Source organism: Amphibalanus amphitrite, unplaced genomic scaffold (assembly GCF_019059575.1).
Source record: "Amphibalanus amphitrite isolate SeventyFive unplaced genomic scaffold, NRLGWU_Aamphi_draft 000070F_arrow, whole genome shotgun sequence".
Taxonomy (NCBI): domain Eukaryota; kingdom Metazoa; phylum Arthropoda; class Thecostraca; order Balanomorpha; family Balanidae; genus Amphibalanus; species Amphibalanus amphitrite.
In genome coordinates this window covers 1,088,022-1,107,357 of record NW_024881566.1, presented here as the reverse complement: position 1 = coordinate 1,107,357, position 19,336 = coordinate 1,088,022, and the positions used below count along the sequence as shown (strand labels likewise).

Genomic DNA, 19,336 nt, shown 5'->3' with positions numbered 1-19,336 from the left:
AATGCGCTTTTTCGCGGTGCTGTAGCTCTAATTGGTTCCCGAGTTATGCGTCGGCATCTTGTAAACTGTCGATATTTGACCTGAAAATCGACGAAATTTGGCCTTCACCATGACCCGACCTTTGACCTGACCAAAAAAGTTGCCGAAATAATTTCATTTTTTGACGCTCTTTCGAACGAAGATGGATTATGGGGTGCAAAAAGATATGTTTGCCAATGCACACCTATGTTTTTGGATGGAAATTGAGGGTGCAGCTGCACACCGTGCACTCTTCCACCACCCCAGATTTCTTGCCACAAACGTCTTCAACCGCTCCCGAATGAAAGAATGTACGTTAATACGGATATATTCTCATTTTGTGGAGGTTGGGCAAAGCCTGACCACTACTGGGGCATTCCTCGACTCTACTGGGGCATTTGCCCCAGAAGTTAACATGTTAGCCGAGGCCCTGAACCAACCAGTGACCGGCACGGGGCCCTTAGGCCGGCAGAAGAAGTCTTGTGGGGTCCTTAGAGACCGGCATGGTACTGTCAGACGCCGGTGGGGCCCTCAGGGCTCAGAGTCACCTGTGTGGGGCCCTCCAAAGTTTCCAGTGGGTGGCCTTTAGATGCGCAGGTGTTGACTGTTGGGTCCTCAGAGCCGCCGATATAGGGCTTTAAAAGGCACTGGTATAGGCACTCAGAGTTGGAGGTGTGAAATGCTCAGAGACACCGGTGTGGGCCCTCATAGGCGCCGATGAGGGCCCCCTCAGTTGCCGTTATGGGACCCTCGGAAAAATAAGTGTGTGACCATCACAGGCGGGAAATGCCCCTAGAACTGGCCCCTCATGGGCCGGTAAGAACTCTCAGAGGCCAGTAACGGGCCTTTGGAGTTTGGAGACCACCGAGGGGCCCTTAAAATCTGCAAGATTCCCTCAGAAGCCGGCGTGGGGCCCTTGTTGAGATTTTAGTGTGGTTATTTAGGGCCCATAAGGTGCACTAACGAGACCTATGAGGCCATTCTGAGTCGAAATATGGTCATCGTTAATCCTCAGCGGTCAAATGGCACCGCAGGTCCTCTCGGACCCGAGGGTCCCTTTCAACCCGATGGGTGGGGGGGGGGGGGGGGGTACGTGTCCCCTTATACCCCTAACTACGCCACTGCTTCATATGCATCATGTCAGGCATTTTAGGCTCGCCCCCCCAACTTGAAAATCGTTCCCGGGCCCCTGTCCTTACTGCAGTGATGGTTTCACGAAGCCGTGACTTCCATGTTGGTATGTTGATACCGGCCCTGTCAGAATCGTGAGTGGTTCGCTGTATTGATTGTTTGCCACAGTCTCAGTTCGTGGTAGCCGGCAGGGTAGTGGCGACACGCTCAGCTGCACGCTGGGTGTCAGAGGCATTGCAGCTCGATTGACACTCACCGGTTAGTCGCTGCGAGGTAGCGCGACACCACCCAATGCGGTAATTCGCAGTGCGAACGAGAGCAGCTGACGTAAGTCAGTCGCAACCGGCAGCCGGCAGGGTTCCTTGGTTTTTACCCCATGCTACTTTGTTCTTTTTTGAGACACCAAATATGACACCTAATGGGTTTCTTGCAAACCGTTTGTGTACGTAGGAGATTGTCTAACGTCTTTTGATGCCGGCGTCGTAAAGTGGACAGTTCTTTTGTGAGAAGGCGATTAGTGGCCGCTCAATTTGACCTCGAGTCTGTCGTGTGGACACGATAAAATCGACTCTGTCCGGCGGCGGCCGCTGCTGTGTTGCTATGGTTACCGCCACGCAGTGAGTCCGTCTGTTTACCAGTCGGCTGTCGCCGTTCGCGGCCGGTCGGACCTCTGACGTCACTGGGAACTGAGCGGAGCGGCCTTGCACGCTGACACAGTGCAGGCCGAACCGTCACGGCGTGACGAGACGTCACTCCTCCCCTACAGGGCCGCGGAGGGGTCCCTGACGGACAGCCGAGCCGTCACTGACGGACAGCCGGGCCATCACTGATGGACAGCCGGGCGGTCGTGACGCAGCAACTGGCCAGTTGGAGGGTGATTGGACGGTATCGACTGCGGACTGTTTACTGCTAGCGACGGAACACCGGTCGGTCGTTCGGTCATCATTCGTGCTGTGATTGCGACTTCTACCAATCTTAGTCATGATCTCTACGACCAATCATTCGTCATACACTCGCACAGGCCCATATCAATAACTGCTAGCTACGCTAGACACTGCTGTCGTACAATTAATCAGTCTCTCCGAGTGACGTATAGTACACGGCCCTTCGCCGTGACACCGTCCCCCCCCCCCCAACCTTGGCCAGGCCAGGTCACATAGCTGGGCGGTACACTCGAGTGGGCTATATCCATCATCGATCATCATTGGCACGGCTGCAGTGTGTCGTGGGGCGCGGCGGGGCGACAGTCCGCCGCGCCCCACGACACTCAACGTGTCGACTCACCGTCGACTCAACGTGATGACCTTTTTTCAAAAAGTGACGGTTTGTCATAAGGGGTTTATTACACGACTTTCTTGCCGTGCACAACAATAAATGTTGACTCAAACGTGGTGAGCTTATTTCGGACAACAAATACCATCCACACACACACACACACACACACAAAAAATAAGCGCAATCTTTGGCAGAAGTCTTTTCTTTTCGCCGCAGTCCTTTTCCCCAACGGTACTCACTGTCTGTGTGATCTGGCAGTCTGACAGTACCTTACTATGCGTCTTTCAGCAGTCTCACAGTTCCTATGCCGGTGTTCTGACGGTGCCCGCTCTGTCCGTTCCAGCGTCTGGAGACGTGCGAGCGGGGCTCCGTGGAGGCGGCCCTGGTCGAGGAGCGGCGCCGCTTCTGCCGCTTCGTCACCTGGCTGCTGCCGTTTGTGGTGAGTCAGAGGGGATGAGTGGGAGCCACAGGGGACGGGGGTCGCCGACGCGATGGGAGGCACACGGAACAATGTGGGCCACCTGTTGAAGACGAAGCGGACAGCGGTCGGCCAGTGGTAGCCACGGGGACGGTCACCGGAGGGAGCCCCTGGGAGCCACAGGGACAATTGCCGAACTGCGCCGGGATCCGCCGCCTGCGAGTCTTCCTATCATCGCAGTCAGACCGACCGCACCGGTTCAGCGCTGTCAAAGCACCGCATTGTTATTGACTGACTATTGTCGGTGACTGAAGTTGAGTGTTTTGAGTGTTCCGTGCTCCGGTACATACAGTGGAGCCCTTGGGAACAAGATACTGTGCATTGTGATGCCGCTAGATAAATGTCTGTGTTCTGCTTCCCACTGTGTCTGTTTTTACTTTGTCGTGCCCTTTCCACACCACCGGATGTAGCCCAGTCACCGGATATAAGCCCTTCGTCCCCGGTGTAACCCCTATCCATGGTGTAACCCCGTCCCCGGTGAAACCCCCGTCCCCGGTGTAACCCATGTCCATGGTGCAACCCCTGTGTGCGATGTAACCCAGTCTCCGTTGCCGTTGCGCGGCTAGTTGGAGTCTCCACTGAGATGCAACCCTGTGCCCCGACCCTGGTGTACCCCCTATATTCTGCATTGTGGCCCGGTGTAACCCATGCTCTTGATGTCGTGACAGCGCGGCGAGGTGGCCGCCGCCGAGGAGGTGTTTCGGCTGACGGAGCCGCTGGATCAGCTGGAGAGCTGTACCGCCGAGCCGTCCGTGCTGCCCCCGTCGGCACTGCAGGTGAGAGGGGGAGAGAGGGGACTGGACTGCCCCTGTCGGCACTACAGGTTAGAGGGGAGGGGGCAGAGCCGTCCGTGCTACCCTCGTCAGCACTGAAGGTGAGAGGGAGGGGGAGAACACTGTACCGCTCGTTTGCCGCCGTTGGTTATGTAGGTTAGACGGAGGAGGGGTTTGTCTGTTGTTGCTGGTCACGAAGTCCTCACCGGTCGCGGCAGTGGGATGCAGCGGCTGACTTGACATCTATTAAGTAAGTGTTCTGTTCGCTGACCCAACCTCAGCGTTAAGTGTGCGAACGCTGACCCGACCTCGGCGGGAGATTTTCGGATCACTGACCCAACCCCCGCGGTAGGTGTACGAACTCTGACCTTACCTCCTTGGTATAAACGCTGACGGCGGCGCCACTCTCCATACAATGGTCTCCTGATGCTCTCATGGCCGACTGGTTCGTGTCGGGAATACGCCGGTCACTTGGGTGTGATGAGGTGGGGCGATGCGCTCCCGTCTGTCGGGGCCCGGCTAGGAGGATAGAGATGTAGTCCCGGCACGTCGCTTCCGACCATCACTGTATGGAACTTGTGCGGCTGGGTTGGGCTGATCTGTCAGCGCCCCAGTGGGCCTTTGTCGGCTCATTGATATGGCCTGGAGTGGGCGCACAACTCGTTTATTATATGCGGAATCACGATACTCCATGCGTATTGTGTAGTGCTATGCATTGGTCTATGATGAATTCCATGAATGAGGTGAATGATGTTTGACGAGTATCATGTTTTGTTTAAATATGAGCATGTGTTTCACGTAAGCATGCTACAGGATTTGAACGAGTGAGTCATTTGTGTCTGTTATGGGTGTCACTTAGATATCAACTGCGGTATGGTACAGCGTGGCCGTGGACTGGGCGTTGAGCAATGAGTATGACGGTGTGTGTGTGTGATGTGAGTGATTGGGTATGGTGTGATTGCTTTGTTCACTAGTGCTGCTGTCCGCCCGCTCTGTGCGCTCCGCTCTGACTGCGCTGTGCTCTGTGCCGACAGCTGATTTCAGACCTGAAACGGTCAGCGGACGGTGCGGCGGAGCCCGGTCCGGGCGGTCCGTCCGGCTCACCGCCGCGCTCGCCGCTCTCACCACGCGCCGCCTCTTCTCTCGGCTCGCGTCAGTCGAGTCTGTGCTCCATCAGCAGTCTGCAGTCGTCCAGCTCGGGCGGCGGCGGCGGCGCGGCGCCGGCGGCCGCCAGCCGACCCCGCTCGGCCAGCCAGGCGGCGGCCGGCTGGGCGCCCCTGGCCGCGCCCGCCCACCGCGTGGCCAGTGTCTCCTCGCACGACTCTGGATTCACCTCGCAGGACACGCTGTTTGTGAAGCCGGCCACGCCGCCGCCGCCGGCAGAGCCTGTGTCAGAGACGGACGGCGGCCGGACGTGGGGCGCCTCGCCTCCGCCGCCACCGCCCGAGACGCCGCCACCCCCGCCACCACCGGACAGCGAGGCGCCGCCGCCGCCCCGACAGCGACCGCACACCATCTCCAGTGGTAAGTGGCGCCCACTGGTGACACAGGTCGACCATGGCTGGCACTGGCCGGCCGCCCTTTGCGCCTCCTGCCGTGCTAGACTGCAGAGGGCGCTGCCGTGGACAAACTCCTGGCGATGTCTGGTGAACTGGTAGACCGGCTCCGATGATAAAGTCTGTGATGTGTCTATTGACCTTTCGGAGAGAAGACATAATATTTCATGTCTACCTCCACAGCCCCGGGCTACCATCATCGATTCCCTGACCGGTCCCGTCCACCGACAGGGTTCGTTCGCGGCGGCGTGCTGCAGCGGGCGCCGCTGAGTCCGAGCACGTTCGTACCACATCCGCCCGCCGCGGCTCCGCCCGTCTCTGGCCGGCCGCCGGTGCCCACCAAATCGCGCCTCAAGCAGAAGCCGCGCCGTGTGCTGAGCCACTACGCCAGTCCCGCGGAGGTGGTCCTGCCCGACTACCACCAGTCGGCGCCGCACATGGGTGAGTGCGGAACGTTAGTCTGTCTGTCCGAATGTGTGTTCGCCCGTTCGTTTGTTTCTGTCTGTCGGTTTTCAGCCGTCTGTCCACCTATTCATCTGTATTCTCGTCCCATCGTAATTCATTCAGTGCGTCGTCTGTCACTCGGCTCTTAGCTTCTACTTCTGGGTGTCGTTTGTCTGTCTTCTAATTTCGGCCCCTTTCGCCTCCCATTCCTGTTTCTGTTTCTGTCTGATAGTAGAGTAGACACCTGGTAGTAGAGCCTCCTGTCTTTGTAGCCGTCTCTTTCACTGACCCTGACGTGTTGAACTGCCGGTCCGCTGCAGTGGTGCCCCAGCCCGTGTACGCCAACATGGCCGAACTGCGAGAGATGGCGGCACTCAAAGAGGAGGAGTCGACCGCGCCGCCGCCGCCAGAGCGGGCTGCCGCCCCCGCCCCCGCCCCCGCCGCGGTGGCGGCCGCCGCTGTCGCCGCCGCCGCCGCTGCCGCCGCCAACCTACGAAACAGCAGCCTGGCGTCAGGAACACAACAAGTAAATATGAGACACTTTAGCCGATTAGCTGTATTACCAGTTAGAGGTTGCTTCGTCGAAGGCTTCATTTATGTTTGCTAGAGTAAAGCAGTCTTGTTTGGGATCCCGCCAATAGTCGGAAAGCGGCCGAGAGGGCCCAAAGAGCCACCCGATCAAAGGCCGAAGGGACTAGAGCTCCCGTCGCTGTACTTTCAACATAGACGCATGGATATGCTTCACGTCTACAAGATGTTGCTCGGCCATGCACCGACCCTTCAGATTTCTCCCACTCGATGTGTCACAACAATGAACTCTGAAAGTCGTAACTGGGTTCACACACTGAAGCTTAGTTCACCCCGTGCATGTTTCTGAGCTAGATATTTATCCTCCCCGTCCCGTCCGTTGTTCCAGTGTGAGCGGTCGGAGAGCGAGGGATCCACCTCGAGCGGCTACGACAGCGTGCACGCCGCCGCCTCGGCCGGACCACCGCCAGAAGGTAGGACACCAGCTGGGGGCAGGGGCGTCGATCCAGGCCAGGGGTTCGGCTGCGCGGGGGTGATTGAGTCCAGGGCCTGAGTACATAGGTAGTTGGCTATGTACTGAATGTTGACCCACTGCCTGGGAAATGTGTTGTCCGTCCTGGTTTTGTTTCACAACGCTCTGGGTTTACATTCGTGTTGGTTTTATGGATTGTGGCTCACATAGGCAGCTTTCTGATGTATCACGGATAATGCTCGGCTCCGGGGCTGGGGACATTTGGGCTGCGTCGCGCTTCCCCGGGGTGTGTTTGCTCAGGGCCGGTTGTCAGTGCGCCTGCCGGGTGTACGGGGTGTAGTCGGGTAGGCCGGTGTCCGTGTTCCCGCCGCGGGTATTGTCTGCCGATCTGCCTGTTACTGTATCGTGTGTGTATGTGACGGCTCCGTCCGCTGTCTAGCGCTGCCGCCGCCGCCCGATTTCGTGCTCTACAACTTCTGCGAGGAGCCCGAGGAGACGGCTGGGTCGGATCGGACGCTGTCGATGCCAGCGCCGCCAGGTGAGCGCGACGGGATACAGATGGTCCGCGACTACTCCCTGACAACAGGGAAGTCATGCAGGTGCAGCTATTACGGCATAAGTGAAACACTGCGGGCCGTCACTGGGTGAGCTTGCTTCTGATCGTCTGCATTCAGTGCATTTCTTTGGTTCCAGATTTTTCTCCAAAGGCTCCCAAAACCGCTGTTTTTCGCTTACTTCTCCGCTGCAGCGCTTTGAATCTGCTCGAAAACTATTTATCCCCTGACTCTATTGTTCCATTGTTCTCGTGTCACTCTTTCCCCGCCGCCCCCTCCGCTGACCCTACTCCCTACCCTGCCCCCCCCCCCCGCTGACCGTGCCCCCTGTCCTGTCCCTCGCTGACTGTGCTCCCTGTTACAGATCCGCCGGACGTCCGCCCTGCCCCGGCGGTCGGTACGCTGCGCCGCAGTCGCTCGCAGACCAGCTGCCCGCCGGCGCCGCCGCCTCCGCCCGTGCGCCGCGAGTCAGCGGCCGGGCCGCTGTACTCGCAGCAGCAGCGGCGGCCGCGCTCGCTGGCCGGGCCGGGCGCCGCGCCGCTCTCCATGCCGCCGACAGCTGCTGCCGAGAGGAGCTCACCGCCGGACAGTCCGGTGACGCTGCGGCGCGCTGCCGCCACCCGCGACCCCTCGTTCCTGCAGTGTCTGTCGGCGCGTCTCAGTGCCGGTAGGGCGTCCGAGCGGGCCTCTGCCCCCGTCCCCGCCCCCGCCGCCGCTGCTCCCGTCCCCGCTGCGTCCGCCCCGGGCCCGGCGCCACCCCGGCCGACCACAGGGGAGGCAGTGACCTCCCCACCGCCCCCGCCGCCGCCTCCACCCCCATCCCCACCGCCCCCACCCCCGGGTCCCGGCGCGCCGGGCCGCCGGTTATAGAGCTGCTGTGTAGTCAGTTTTGGGAACAGACCAGAGGTGTACCGCGGGACAGTGGTTCCACGCTGCGCGGTCCGACGGAAATTGTTCAGAGTGGACGCGTTCTCTATGTGATTCTGTGGGTTAGCCGTTCGCCAGTCGTTGTGCAGTGAGTGGGTAGTGTAGTGTTTAGCGCACTGTTGGGGAACCGTGCCTGCGCCATCCGCCTTCAGTTGGTGGCGATGCCGCAGCGGGCGGGCGCTGCTACTGTAACAAAGAACTGCCTTTGACCTAGACAGTACTTGGGGAGTCTGAGCGACCATCACACTGCGCGGACTGGTCAGCGGGGCTCAGCATTGTGCGTTTGAATGTAACGCAGCTTACCGTAACGTAACTGACACGTTCTAGCCAGAGGTTGCAATAGTTGGAAGCGAAGCCAAAGAGAGTCGTGTGCGCGTGGCGATCACAGGGCCTGCACTGGCCGCAGCACATTTGTGGGTTACCATATTGTACAACACCGCTGCGCGGGACTACCTAGACGAGAGCGCCGCGCGTAGGCTAACACTGCTAGCACGTATCGCGCCGAGCTGTGTATTCCAGGGGCGGTTTTGTACGTTGTATAAATGTATACAAAGTCACAGCTGTGTTTGTGTTGTGGTGGCCGAGGCTGGCGGATGGACGGGTTGGACCGAGTGGGATCGTGGCGAGGCCGTCATTAAATCCCGCAGCAGCACTCAACGGCATACAGAGTCCGGCCACGGTACGGTGTCGGATATCGTTTCTGTCTATCTCGTTCAATACGAGATAGACAGAAACGACTGTTTCTGTCTATCATTTGGACCAGTTAGGCGCACCTGATGCTGGCTAGATGTGACCCCACCGGCCCGGACGTCGGACTTTGGTGTCGGTAACGCCCCCATTCAGTCGATCCGTGCTTGATGACCGTCCGGTAAGCATTGGACTGTTCTGGAACTGAGCCGGTCGATACCGGTTGGCAACCGTCCCGGACAATAACATCGGCAGACAGCTGACGCCTGAGCAGGCCAGGAGACCTACAGTGGCGGTAAGTAGCGTCTGCCAAACCCGTAAACAGCGCGGTGTGAGCCTGTTCAACGTGGGAGACTGCCCCTGCAAGCGCCGGCTGAATTCAATGTCCCGGCGCAAATGGTTATGTAAATGGTTTGCATGTGTTCAAGGATACCAGGGCTATGTTTTAGTGTGATGACTGGGCGCGATGGTTTTTCAGCTGTGTTTAAACTGGTGTCGGTGTTTTGCGCCGCGCTGGTCGGCGGCGTGGCGGGCGCCTGCCGTTCCCGTGCCCCGTCTAACTGGACGCTCTGTCGGTCAGGTCATATAAGACGGCGCGAGCCGGGTCCATCTCAGTCTAGTCGCCGCTGCAGGGAGCTGAGAGCACTGGCTGCAATCCTTCGGAGGTCCCACTAACGCCGGCGCCATGGGAAAGAGGGTACGTATGTAGTATGTACCGACCGCCGGCCGTCGGCTGAAAGACGCTGGAACTTAGCTGAAAGGTGCGGCAAGCTGAAAGCCCTTGGTTAATGGTTAGAGTGGCCATTGAGTTTTCATGATTGAATCGCGATGAGTATGCATTGGTGTTGCTGGTTTGATGTCAAACTTCTGAAACCACATCTTTTCTGCATCATTTTCAGCTGATGTTTAATGTTAAATGGGAGACGAGCATTTATATTTTACGCTGTATTATGCTGTGCATTTTTCCACCTCGCTGAAGTGCATATTCCGCTTCCCTAAGGTGCTCTCCGTTTTTATACCCAGGATCTTACCTGGGCGTTTACGGTTGCAGCCGACGCCGACGTCTGATCAGGGCTTTTTGCCGGATTTTCTGTTAGTATTGGCGATGGATGATTGTAATCGCATTGACGCAGCGCTGCTGTTTCGCAGTTATTGTCATGCTTGTTTTTCGCAGTTGTAAAATGTATTTCCAACTTACAAGGTCGTACCGCTAGGTTATATGGAGTGGCTCTCCTTTTCTCGAGAAAAATTGGTTTCTTCTGAGCCGAGATAAATGGAGGCGCTGAAACTTTTCACCAAACTTTCACCTTGTCCGGATTCCCGCACTATGCTACCCAAGATTGCATTTTGATAATCCTATTGCGACTCCGGTCATACCAGGAGTATGGTAGAAAACTGCTCGAAGAAACGACACTTACTTGAACATTTTGGGCTTTGAGAGAAAATAATTAATGATTTGCGGCAGTTTTGAGGCAACTACATGTGACCGGAAGACCGGAATAAATGCGTCGTTTTTCAGTCACGTAGGTATGCTGGCTCTAACAGTAGGTAAACGGATTTCCGTCGCTTCTTCATAAAAAGTGAAAAGCTGCTATTTAGCCTTTCATGTCTTTGGTGACCCACCGAAAATGATCGGCGATTTAGCTTTATTAGATTAGCACCCATACGCCGCCTGCCAATTTTGGAAATGTGGCCCATGAGTTCGGTTGTGGACTTTCACCCTCGCCCCGCCCCGTCTTTTGTCGTATGGACCGGGCCACCACCACAGCGAAGGTCAGAGATACCTAAAGATAATAAACCGACACAATTTTATATGGATGGCCGAATATTTAATTTCATATTATTTGCATGACATACCAGAGACAGATGGCACGGTTAGTGACAGTACTGACGAATCTGCATTTTTTACCGTGTCTGTGTTTATGTATTGATACGTTCAAGGCCAAGTCCAAGTGCATTGACACCATTAATGATAGCGTCGCAGGCCATATAAACAGAGCCAGTTGCGATGTCTCGATGTGTCTGGGCTGAAGCAACTGGCATGGGCAGGGATGCCGTATATGACACCCTCCAGAGGTGCCGAGCCCTCTTGCCGAGGCGACCCGCCCCCAACACGGTAAAAGGTCATTGGTGTTATCTCTGTTCGCCTCTGTCAGTGCGGCGTGGTGACACTGGGAGGAGGTAGGTGGACAGGTCACCACACAAACCCGTGCTGACTGCCGGGTAGTCTCTGGACAGTCGGACCCTCCTTTCACTTTCCCGTCAGCTCCCGCGTTGGACGTATGCAAGCTCTCTTCTCAAAAGCAAACATTTCTCTTCGCGGCGTGAGGCGCACATGGAGCGCGCCCTCGCCGCCCTGGAGAAATGCGTATCCACGAATCGATCTTTTACTGACAGACATCAGAAAGGACGATCAGCCGCCATGCACACTACGAGCACGGGCGCTGGAACACATTGCCTCATATGATGGTTTTACCTCGGTTTTTACAGACGGCTCGAAAACAGAACATGGTGTCGGCTGCGCTTTTGTGACTGGTCATGACACACGCACATTCTCTTTGCCAACTTCTGCCTCTGTTTTTTCTTCCGAGCTCGTTGCGATTGAGAAGGCTTTGTGTTTTATCGAGGTGTCTGACAGCTCCTGCTATCTGATCTTGTCAGACTCCCTTAGCAGCCTCTTATCTTTACGGAGTTTTAATCCAGACAACCCGATAGTACAAGACATTTTATCTCGTCTTACGTCGGTGGAACGAGCAGGTAAATTCATCCAGTTCTGCTGGATACCGAGCCATGTGGGCATAAGAGGCAACGAGCTTGCCGACGCGGCCGCAAGACGCGCGGCCGCGGCCCCCTGCCTCCGTCGTTTGCCTCTGCCGGCTCGCGATTTTTACCCAGCCGTTCGATCTTTTACGACGTTTAGCTGGCAGACAGAGTGGCGTCTCCATGGATCCGAGAAGCTACGGAAGATGAAACCTACTCTGGAGCCCTGGCAGTCCTGCTTTCAAGGCAAAAGACACCATGAAGTGGTCCTCTGCAGACTACGGATAGGGCATACGTATGCAACGCATGGCTATCTCCTCCGTGGAGATGATCAACCAACATGTAGCCATTGTTCCGTGCCGCTCACAGTCACTCACATTCTCTTAAGTTGCCCTCACCTCGAACCAAACCGGACACGCTGCCTCGGCCGCATTGCCCCAGGCACCACCATTCGCCACCTGCTGGGTGATGACTCACCCTGGGTTTTATCCGGCAGCATCTTTTCTTATATTCAATCCATCAGTTTTCCTGTGATATACTCGTATTACTAGTTTAACGTATCTCAAGTAGTTCTAGTCTTCTTCAGTTCGTCAGTTCTCTGTTGACATATCCGCTTTACCAGTACAGCGTTATGGGCGCAAAATGACCACCGCAGTCGACGCGCCCGTAAACCCCAATGAACGAACGAACGAACCGCGTTGTGGTCCCTCCGGGTCTCCCCCTCCTCCCCACGGCTGGAGTCCTCCCCTCGCCTCCACAGCTGGAGTCCCTCTGAGCCCTCCCTTCCCTCTCCATGGTCTGTTGGAGCCCCTCGCTCCCCTATCGCTATAAGTCTCCCTCGCTGTAAGTCTCCTATCCTTCTGCAGGGTCTGCTTGCGTCCCTCTGAGCCCTACCCTCTTCCTCTGCAGTGTTGGCAGGAGTCCCTCTGAGCCATCCCTATCCCTCTTTATGGTCTACTGGAGTCCCTCTGAGCCCTCCCTCCCATCCCACACGATCTGCCAGAGTCCCTCTGAGCCCTTCCCTCGGCCACAGGGTCTGCTGGAGCGTCTGGACGCCGGAGAGGTGGTGATCGGCGATGGCGGCTTTGTGTTCGAGATGGAGAAGCGCGGATACGTCAAGGCGGGCCCGTGGACACCGGAGGTTGTCGTTGAACATCCTGAGGCCGGTGAGACTGCGCCGAGCGCGCTGGGGAGATATTAGACGAGCGTATGGAGTGTATTTTGGTGGTGAACTTGAGGCAGGACTGAGGGAGGGGAGGATGGGAAGATGCTCGGTCTCGACTCCATGCCCCTTCCCTCGCTGGTCCGGTCTCAGGTCTATTTTAAGAGTATCATGGACAATAAGCTGTTAGGAAGATGATCAATGATCATTGATGTGGCACTGTCTTAACCCATTTATGCCCAGGAATATTGACCATCATGAAAATCGACGAAATCAAAATATGTTATGCTCCTACCAGGGCCTTGTATGGAATCGAAAATAATTTTTGCCTGCAGCAAAAGTTTCTCGAGAAAAACGTAAAAAACATGCGTTGCGAAATCGCAACGAAGGGCACACCGGGCGCCATCAGCGTTGCGAAAACGCAACGACGGGCACATCAGACGGACATAAAGTACACTGAACTGCCGTATATGCTAATATGTTTTGACAAAACATCAATCAACTGTTGACAACTATTGCTTGAATATGCGGAACCCACATCCGTCATGCTCTATAACCCGCCTAAGAGCCTCAGTGAGGAAGCATAACTTCATGATTCGCGAACGGGGAGATGGCAACACGGTCATTATCAACCATTTACGTTGTCCATTGCTGTTCATTTAAAGTTGTGGTCGACACGTATCCAGGGTGATGCTTTCTTTTTGGAAGCTAGACAGATCCATTACCTCCACCTATCAGACCCTGCACAGTGCACACTGAATACAATTAAACGGAGGATTGGGAGTAAACCAGTGCCTCTCGTATGCGCGTATATCCGCAATCATTTTTAACCACCCTCCTAGGAGTAAAGTTAAATTCCATTGCAGGTTAGTCGTACCCACTCTCAGCAAAAAGAAAAAAGGACCGATCCGGCTCTAACAAATTACCCGCGTAAGGCGTAGCGCATCACAACAAATCGACTCCCAGTTTATCATGTTTACACCTAATCCAAAATTTTCATGGCCCCACTCTCAGCGACCTTCACGTGTAACCTCTTTCTCGAGACAATGCCATGACAGAATGGTGATTCGACGTCAATCCGTCCTTTCCATCTTCAGGATAGTTGAATCCTCCTCCACGCCTCATCCCCCTGTTCCGGGCTGGACCGGCAACGTATATCGCAATCGGGCAGCTCACATAGCGCGCCTGTAGCCGGGTGCAGTGAGTGCTTGGGAGGGGGGAAGGGGGTGGGTCATGGGTGGCGGCTGCCCACTGGCTGGGCTGTCTCCAGTCTACGATTGACCGTGTCCGGTCAGACAAATGTCTCCTCTAATTCCAATAATCCTGCTAGCTCTAAAAATGGTCTGATTAGATAAAAAGCCTATCAAAGTAAGAAAACAGGCGTATACTCCACAATCCACATCAAGCAGCTTATGAATCTATGCGAGTTATGAATCCTAAAAATTATTATTTTCCCATCGGTCCGCCCTCATTACCCCTGCCGAAGGGCTCAGCTACCCTCAGAGGGGGCCTATCCCACTATTTGCCGACCCTCAGTTATCTTTTCTAACGTAAATGCTGGTAGTCAGCAGATTCTATCCAGAGAATGGCGATGCCTATCTGTCGCCTGATACCAGAATACATCCCCGTTATTCATTATTTATGCACAATGTACATAGCAGATACAATTTCCAAAGGACCTAATTATCTCTCAGCTCCGTTAGCATCGCCGACCGTTTGATGCATGGGTCCTTTTCCTACCATGCGATTTTCAGATGCATGGGAACACATTGCTTAGTGAACGAACAGCCGGAGGCCGAAAATCTGCGAGAGAAAAAGAAAGGAGTGTTTGTGGCTGTTTGAGCCAGCAAATATGAAATGTGTCGCAACATTTTACGTGCGAACGCACCTTGCACTAAACATACCTATATACCTACGTCCCTCATGGCATAGGCGGCGGAGCGGGGGGAGGGGGCAACGGGGCACCGTGCCCCCCTTGATTTTGCCATTTTAACATTATCCCGATAGGCGTTGCATGGAAATGGAAATGGAAAGAATGAGACCAAAAGTCAGCAGTGCTCCCCCCCCCCTTAATTGAAGATGTTCCGCCGCTACAGCCTCATGGCTACAAAATGAGAGAGAGAAAGAAAGAGAGAGAGAGAGAAAGGGAGAGAGAGAGAGAGAGAGGGGAGAGAGTTGGGGAACGAGGAGGAGAGGGAGGAAGATGGGGGAGAGAAAGAGAGAACCCACAGCGTATCACGAGTGAAGTCTACTGTTGATATTCATACTTCCGCTACCCTGCCAATGTGCCCATCGTTGCGTTTTCGCAACACCGCTGTCTTTCCGATGTGCCCTTCGTTGCGTTCCCGCAACGCGACCGTAGTCATATTTGAAAATAGTCACAAACCCTTTTTGTAGCATTATTTCTTAACAAAATGCATATCTACGCTATTGTAGGGACTCTGCAGAATATGTTTACACAATTTTCATTACGATATTATTAAGCACTTAGCCTACTTATCTTGGTTTTCGTGACGTCATCACTCACAAAACCTTCGACTTCCCTCTGGGAGCTCTAGGCAGTAACTTACCGGCCGCACAGACTTGTAACTGCGTAGTATCATGCGCACAACCATGCTACACACGCTGAAACTTGTCTCATCGGTTAGTCTCTTTTACACACTTCTCAAGCTTCGATCACGTCGACGCTTGCTTGCGTTGCGAAAACGCAACGAAGGGCGTAAATGGGTTAAAGATTTCAATAGCTCGTTGCATCGCCACCTGAGAATGGTTTAGGTTATCTTATCACAGTGGCTCACCGTCATGACAGTTGACGCCCTTCTCCGGCTCCCTGTCCTGGCCCACCGGTACCGCGCCGGTGGTGACGCACCCTCCCCCTGTGGCGTCACCTCCAGTCAGGGGGCTGCACCGCGAGTTCCTGCGCGCCGGCTCAGATGTCATGCAGGCGTTCACGTTCTACGCGTCCGACGACAAGCTGAGCCACCGCGGCAACGAGGCGGGCTCAAAGTTCACAGTAAGTCCGGGTAGAATTCACCGAAAGTCGGGACAAAACTGACTGTAAGCAGAGTAAAACTAGTTATTAGTGTCAGTCTCTAGTTCGGACCATGGCCATGTGCGGCGCTAGTGACGGTCGCTAGTTCTGATAGAAGCCGTGTGCGGCGCTAGTGACGATCGCTAGTTCTGATAGTAGCCGTTGCGGCGCTAGCGTTGGCGGTTCTGTCAATTGTCGTGTGCGCCGCCAGTATCGGCTGTGAGTGATAGTTAGTCTATTCCCGTGTGCGACCTCAGCGTTTGTATACAATTCCGTCAATCGCCGTGTGCTGCGCCAGTTTCGGTATTTTGTTAGTACTGACTTGGCCTGTGTGTGTCGCCAGTGTCGGCAGATAAATGACGCCGCCTGCCGGCTGGCGCACGAGGTGGCCGCCGAGGGGGACGCCCTGGTGGCCGGCGGCATCTCCCAGACACCCTCCTACCTCCACGGCCTCGGAAAGAAGATCACCCAGGAGGAGTTCAAGAGACAGGTGGACGTCTTCGTAGAGAACAAAGCCGACTTCTTAATCGCTGAGGTAAGCTGCGCTCTGAGGTGCTGATAGAAACTTTTTTGTCGATTAGGGTCTTAAGCGCTTTATTCTCACTGATCAGTAAGACTTCCTCCTATCCTTTGATCGTGAAGTGTCCGGATTATTGCGTTTCTTTGTCAATGAACGTCTGTTTACATTGGTCATAGACAGGGCCAAGAGGTGTCAACCGCGCTGTGTCCTCTACCGGCAGTACTTTGAACATATTGAAGAGATGGAGTGGGCCATCGAGTCTCTGGCGAGCAGCGGCCTGCCCGTGTGCGCCACCATGTGTATCGGTCCAGAGGGCGACCTGCACGGCGTCTCGGCTGGCCAGTGCGCCGTGCGCATGGCGCGCGCCGGAGCGCACGCCGTCGGCGTCAACTGCCACTTTGACCCGTTCGTCTCGCTGGAGGCCGTGCGGCTGATGAAGGAGGCGCTGGCAGAGGCCGGACTGAAGGCGCACCTGATGGTCCAGCCGCTGGCGTTGTGGACGCCCGACGTCAAGAAACAGGGATTCATCGACCAGCCAGAGTTCCCGTTCGGTGCGTACACTCGACTGGGGTTTAACCAGGGCTGTTTTTTTGGTGGATACAGGGTGTCCCAGAATTACCCGGACATTTATTTTCTGGCTAAAAGTGCGATTGCGCTCGATTCTAATGATATACAAGCATCATACTTTTATAAGATATCCCTTAGCTATCGAGCTTGGGGACTGTGTGCTTTTGGTGACCGGTAACGACTCGAGTCAATTATTATCCAAAGTCAAGTAGGAGTAGTCCTTTTCCGTTTTCAGCTTAAGCCACTAATAGGCAACCATGGTGAAACAACTCCCGTTTTCAACTTTGTAAACGGACTTTCGGCATGGTTTTTGCTGGAGAGCTTCAGCAGCTCATCAGCAAGCAGTTAGGATTGAGCAAAGCGCAGTTATATCAGCTAACGAAGCCAGAGAGAGCAAGAGATAAACCTGATAGACAAGCTTGGACTCGGCCAAAAAGGGCCATGCACCAGTTGTCAAACGGGTGGTTGCTTGTCATGGACAACAAACGTCACTGATTTAGCTAAAAACTAGCTAAACGATAGATCAGGATTATCTAAAGAACATCAGTCTACTTTCCACCAGTATCTTCGCAAAATTTTGGAATTTGGGGTCCCTCGCCTGAAAAATATGCGAAAACTACGGGAAAAGCAGCGAAAATCACTACAATTCATCCCAAAAATATAACATATACAACAAAAAAATGTGTTGAAGCACACTTTGTGGTCTAACGAAGGTATTCTGTCATTTGAACCGCCCGAAAAAGGCGTGTGTGAACGTCAGATGGCTACAACGCCCCAACAGCAGAGACGGCCAGGCACCCGTCGAAAATCAAATTGTTAGACATTTTGAGCCACCGTGCACTCATTGGGCTTGATATGATGGCCCAACGACAGCCGTTAGCACAGAGTACTACTGCGGTGATATTCTACCAGTGCAAAAACTGGATGCCGTAAACCAAATGGCCATGAACGGGTTTGTTTTGGAAACCAAATCTGTTGGAAGCCAAAGGTCCCGCCATGTTCAGACATGGAGCTTCTCCACTTCAGATGTAAAAAACGCGGCAAAAGTGGTGTAGGCAGCAATTTTTGTTTTGGGGGATTATGCCTTATGACCTGGGAACACTTTACTGTTAAGTTTATCTTATATGATCGTATTATCCTCCGGCAACAGGTCAAAGAAAACAGGCCTTCACCCAGTTTCGGGAGAACCGTAAAACAACTGAGACCAGCAATGGCTGGCATTTTCAATCATTGTCGGCTGATCTTGTAACAAGCGTATCTATTGCATGTGCTATTTCACAGCCACCCTAGTTGACTATATAGGACGATAAAAAGAAAAAGGCGCAATCATGTTCGCCTTATTTTATACGCTAATTAACAATGTCCGGGTAATTCTGGGACACCCTGTACACTCGACAGGGGTTTAAGCAGGATTCCCGTTCGTTGTTTATATGGGTGTAACTGCTATCGTTCGATGGGTACACTCGACTGACGCGCAGTGAATGTTCCCGTGCCGTAGTTACACTCGACTGGGGTGTAGAGGATTACTGTTCGGTTGGTACACTTGACAGGGGTGTAACCAGGGTTGTCGTTCGGTGGGTACACTCTACTGGGGTGTAGAGAAAGTAAACAGGCCGTATGTGCGATGACCTCTCCCCCTGATTACTTGTTAACTAACACTGACCTTTGACGCTCTGGTGACCTGCCGGCAGCGCTGGAGCCGCGCATCCTGACGCGCTGGGAGATGCACCGCTACGCGCGCGAGGCTTACGACCTGGGCGTGCGCTACATCGGCGGCTGCTGCATGTTCCAGTCGTACCACATCCGGGCCGTGGCCGAGGAACTGCGCGAGGAGCGCGGCAAGCTGCCGGCCGCCCACCAGAAGCACGAGCTGTGGGGCGGCGGCCTGCTGCTGCACACCAAGCCGTGGGTGCGCGCGCGCGCCAGCAAGGAGTACTGGTCGCAGCTGAGTCCGGCCACCGGCCGGCCGTACTCGGCGGCCCTGTCTCGGCCGGAGGGCGGTAAGATGTGAGGGGCGCCGACTGGGGGAGCCGAGGGTCCTGGGCTGCGGACGACAGTACCCGGTCTTCACCAGGGCAGGCTGTGGCCTCACTGTCCATGGCTTTGGTGTAATGGGGTGGGGGTTATGTCAACGATGACAACGTTCGAATAGGTCACGACGTGACTGATTGCTGATATCTAATGACTGACATTCAGTCGGGTTTGCGTCTCTGTTTAAGACCAGTAGTCTCGGGTATAGAGACGTTTGCGTTGCGACCGTTGTTGCACTGTTATCTTCGTATATGCTACCCAATAAACCGGCTACCTAAAATGGAAGGGTCAAGGGTTTGTCAGTGCGAAGTGTCACTTCTTCCTGCTCCAGTGGCACGCCTCAACTTCTGAAGATGCGCATTTAAAAGGGCAGTAAAAAGACAAGTGTAAAATTCGTTCATAATAGTCGAAGGTGGAATTTT

The 19,336-nt window shown here is 54.8% G+C and overlaps 2 protein-coding genes across 5 annotated transcripts in view; both read left to right on the top strand.

The window, feature by feature from the left end:
• LOC122379037 (protein MTSS 2-like) overlaps nt 1-8,715 on the top strand; it is a 38,289-nt gene extending 29,574 nt beyond the window's left edge. For 2 of the 3 annotated variants that reach the window (XM_043360902.1, XM_043360901.1), the window contains exons 8-15: nt 2,768-2,863; nt 3,571-3,678; nt 4,710-5,199; nt 5,463-5,672; nt 5,996-6,201; nt 6,592-6,676; nt 7,115-7,213; nt 7,594-8,715. In XM_043360902.1, the coding sequence (XP_043216837.1) occupies nt 2,768-2,863; nt 3,571-3,678; nt 4,710-5,199; nt 5,463-5,672; nt 5,996-6,201; nt 6,592-6,676; nt 7,115-7,213; nt 7,594-8,099 (1,800 nt within the window). In that variant the 3' untranslated portion in view covers nt 8,100-8,715. The remainder of the gene's footprint in view (nt 1-2,767; nt 2,864-3,570; nt 3,679-4,709; nt 5,200-5,462; nt 5,673-5,995; nt 6,202-6,591; nt 6,677-7,114; nt 7,214-7,593) is intronic. The other variant, XM_043360903.1, reaches the window with a different exon arrangement.
• Nucleotides 8,716-8,792: 77 nt separating this feature from the next.
• Nucleotides 8,793-19,216, top strand: LOC122379036 (betaine--homocysteine S-methyltransferase 1-like). 2 transcript variants are annotated; one of them, XM_043360900.1, is made up of 7 exons: nt 8,793-9,138; nt 9,424-9,540; nt 12,637-12,769; nt 15,660-15,778; nt 16,140-16,331; nt 16,537-16,867; nt 18,575-19,216. In XM_043360900.1, the coding sequence occupies exons 2-7, from the start codon at nt 9,529-9,531 to the stop codon at nt 18,892-18,894; spliced, it is 1,107 nt and encodes a 368-aa protein (XP_043216835.1). In that variant the 5' UTR covers nt 8,793-9,138; nt 9,424-9,528; the 3' UTR covers nt 18,895-19,216. The 2 variants fall into 2 exon arrangements, with proteins under 2 accessions (XP_043216835.1, XP_043216834.1); XM_043360899.1 differs by lacking the exon at nt 8,793-9,138 and adding an exon at nt 9,152-9,247.
• The last annotated feature ends 120 nt before the right edge of the window (nt 19,217-19,336 follow it).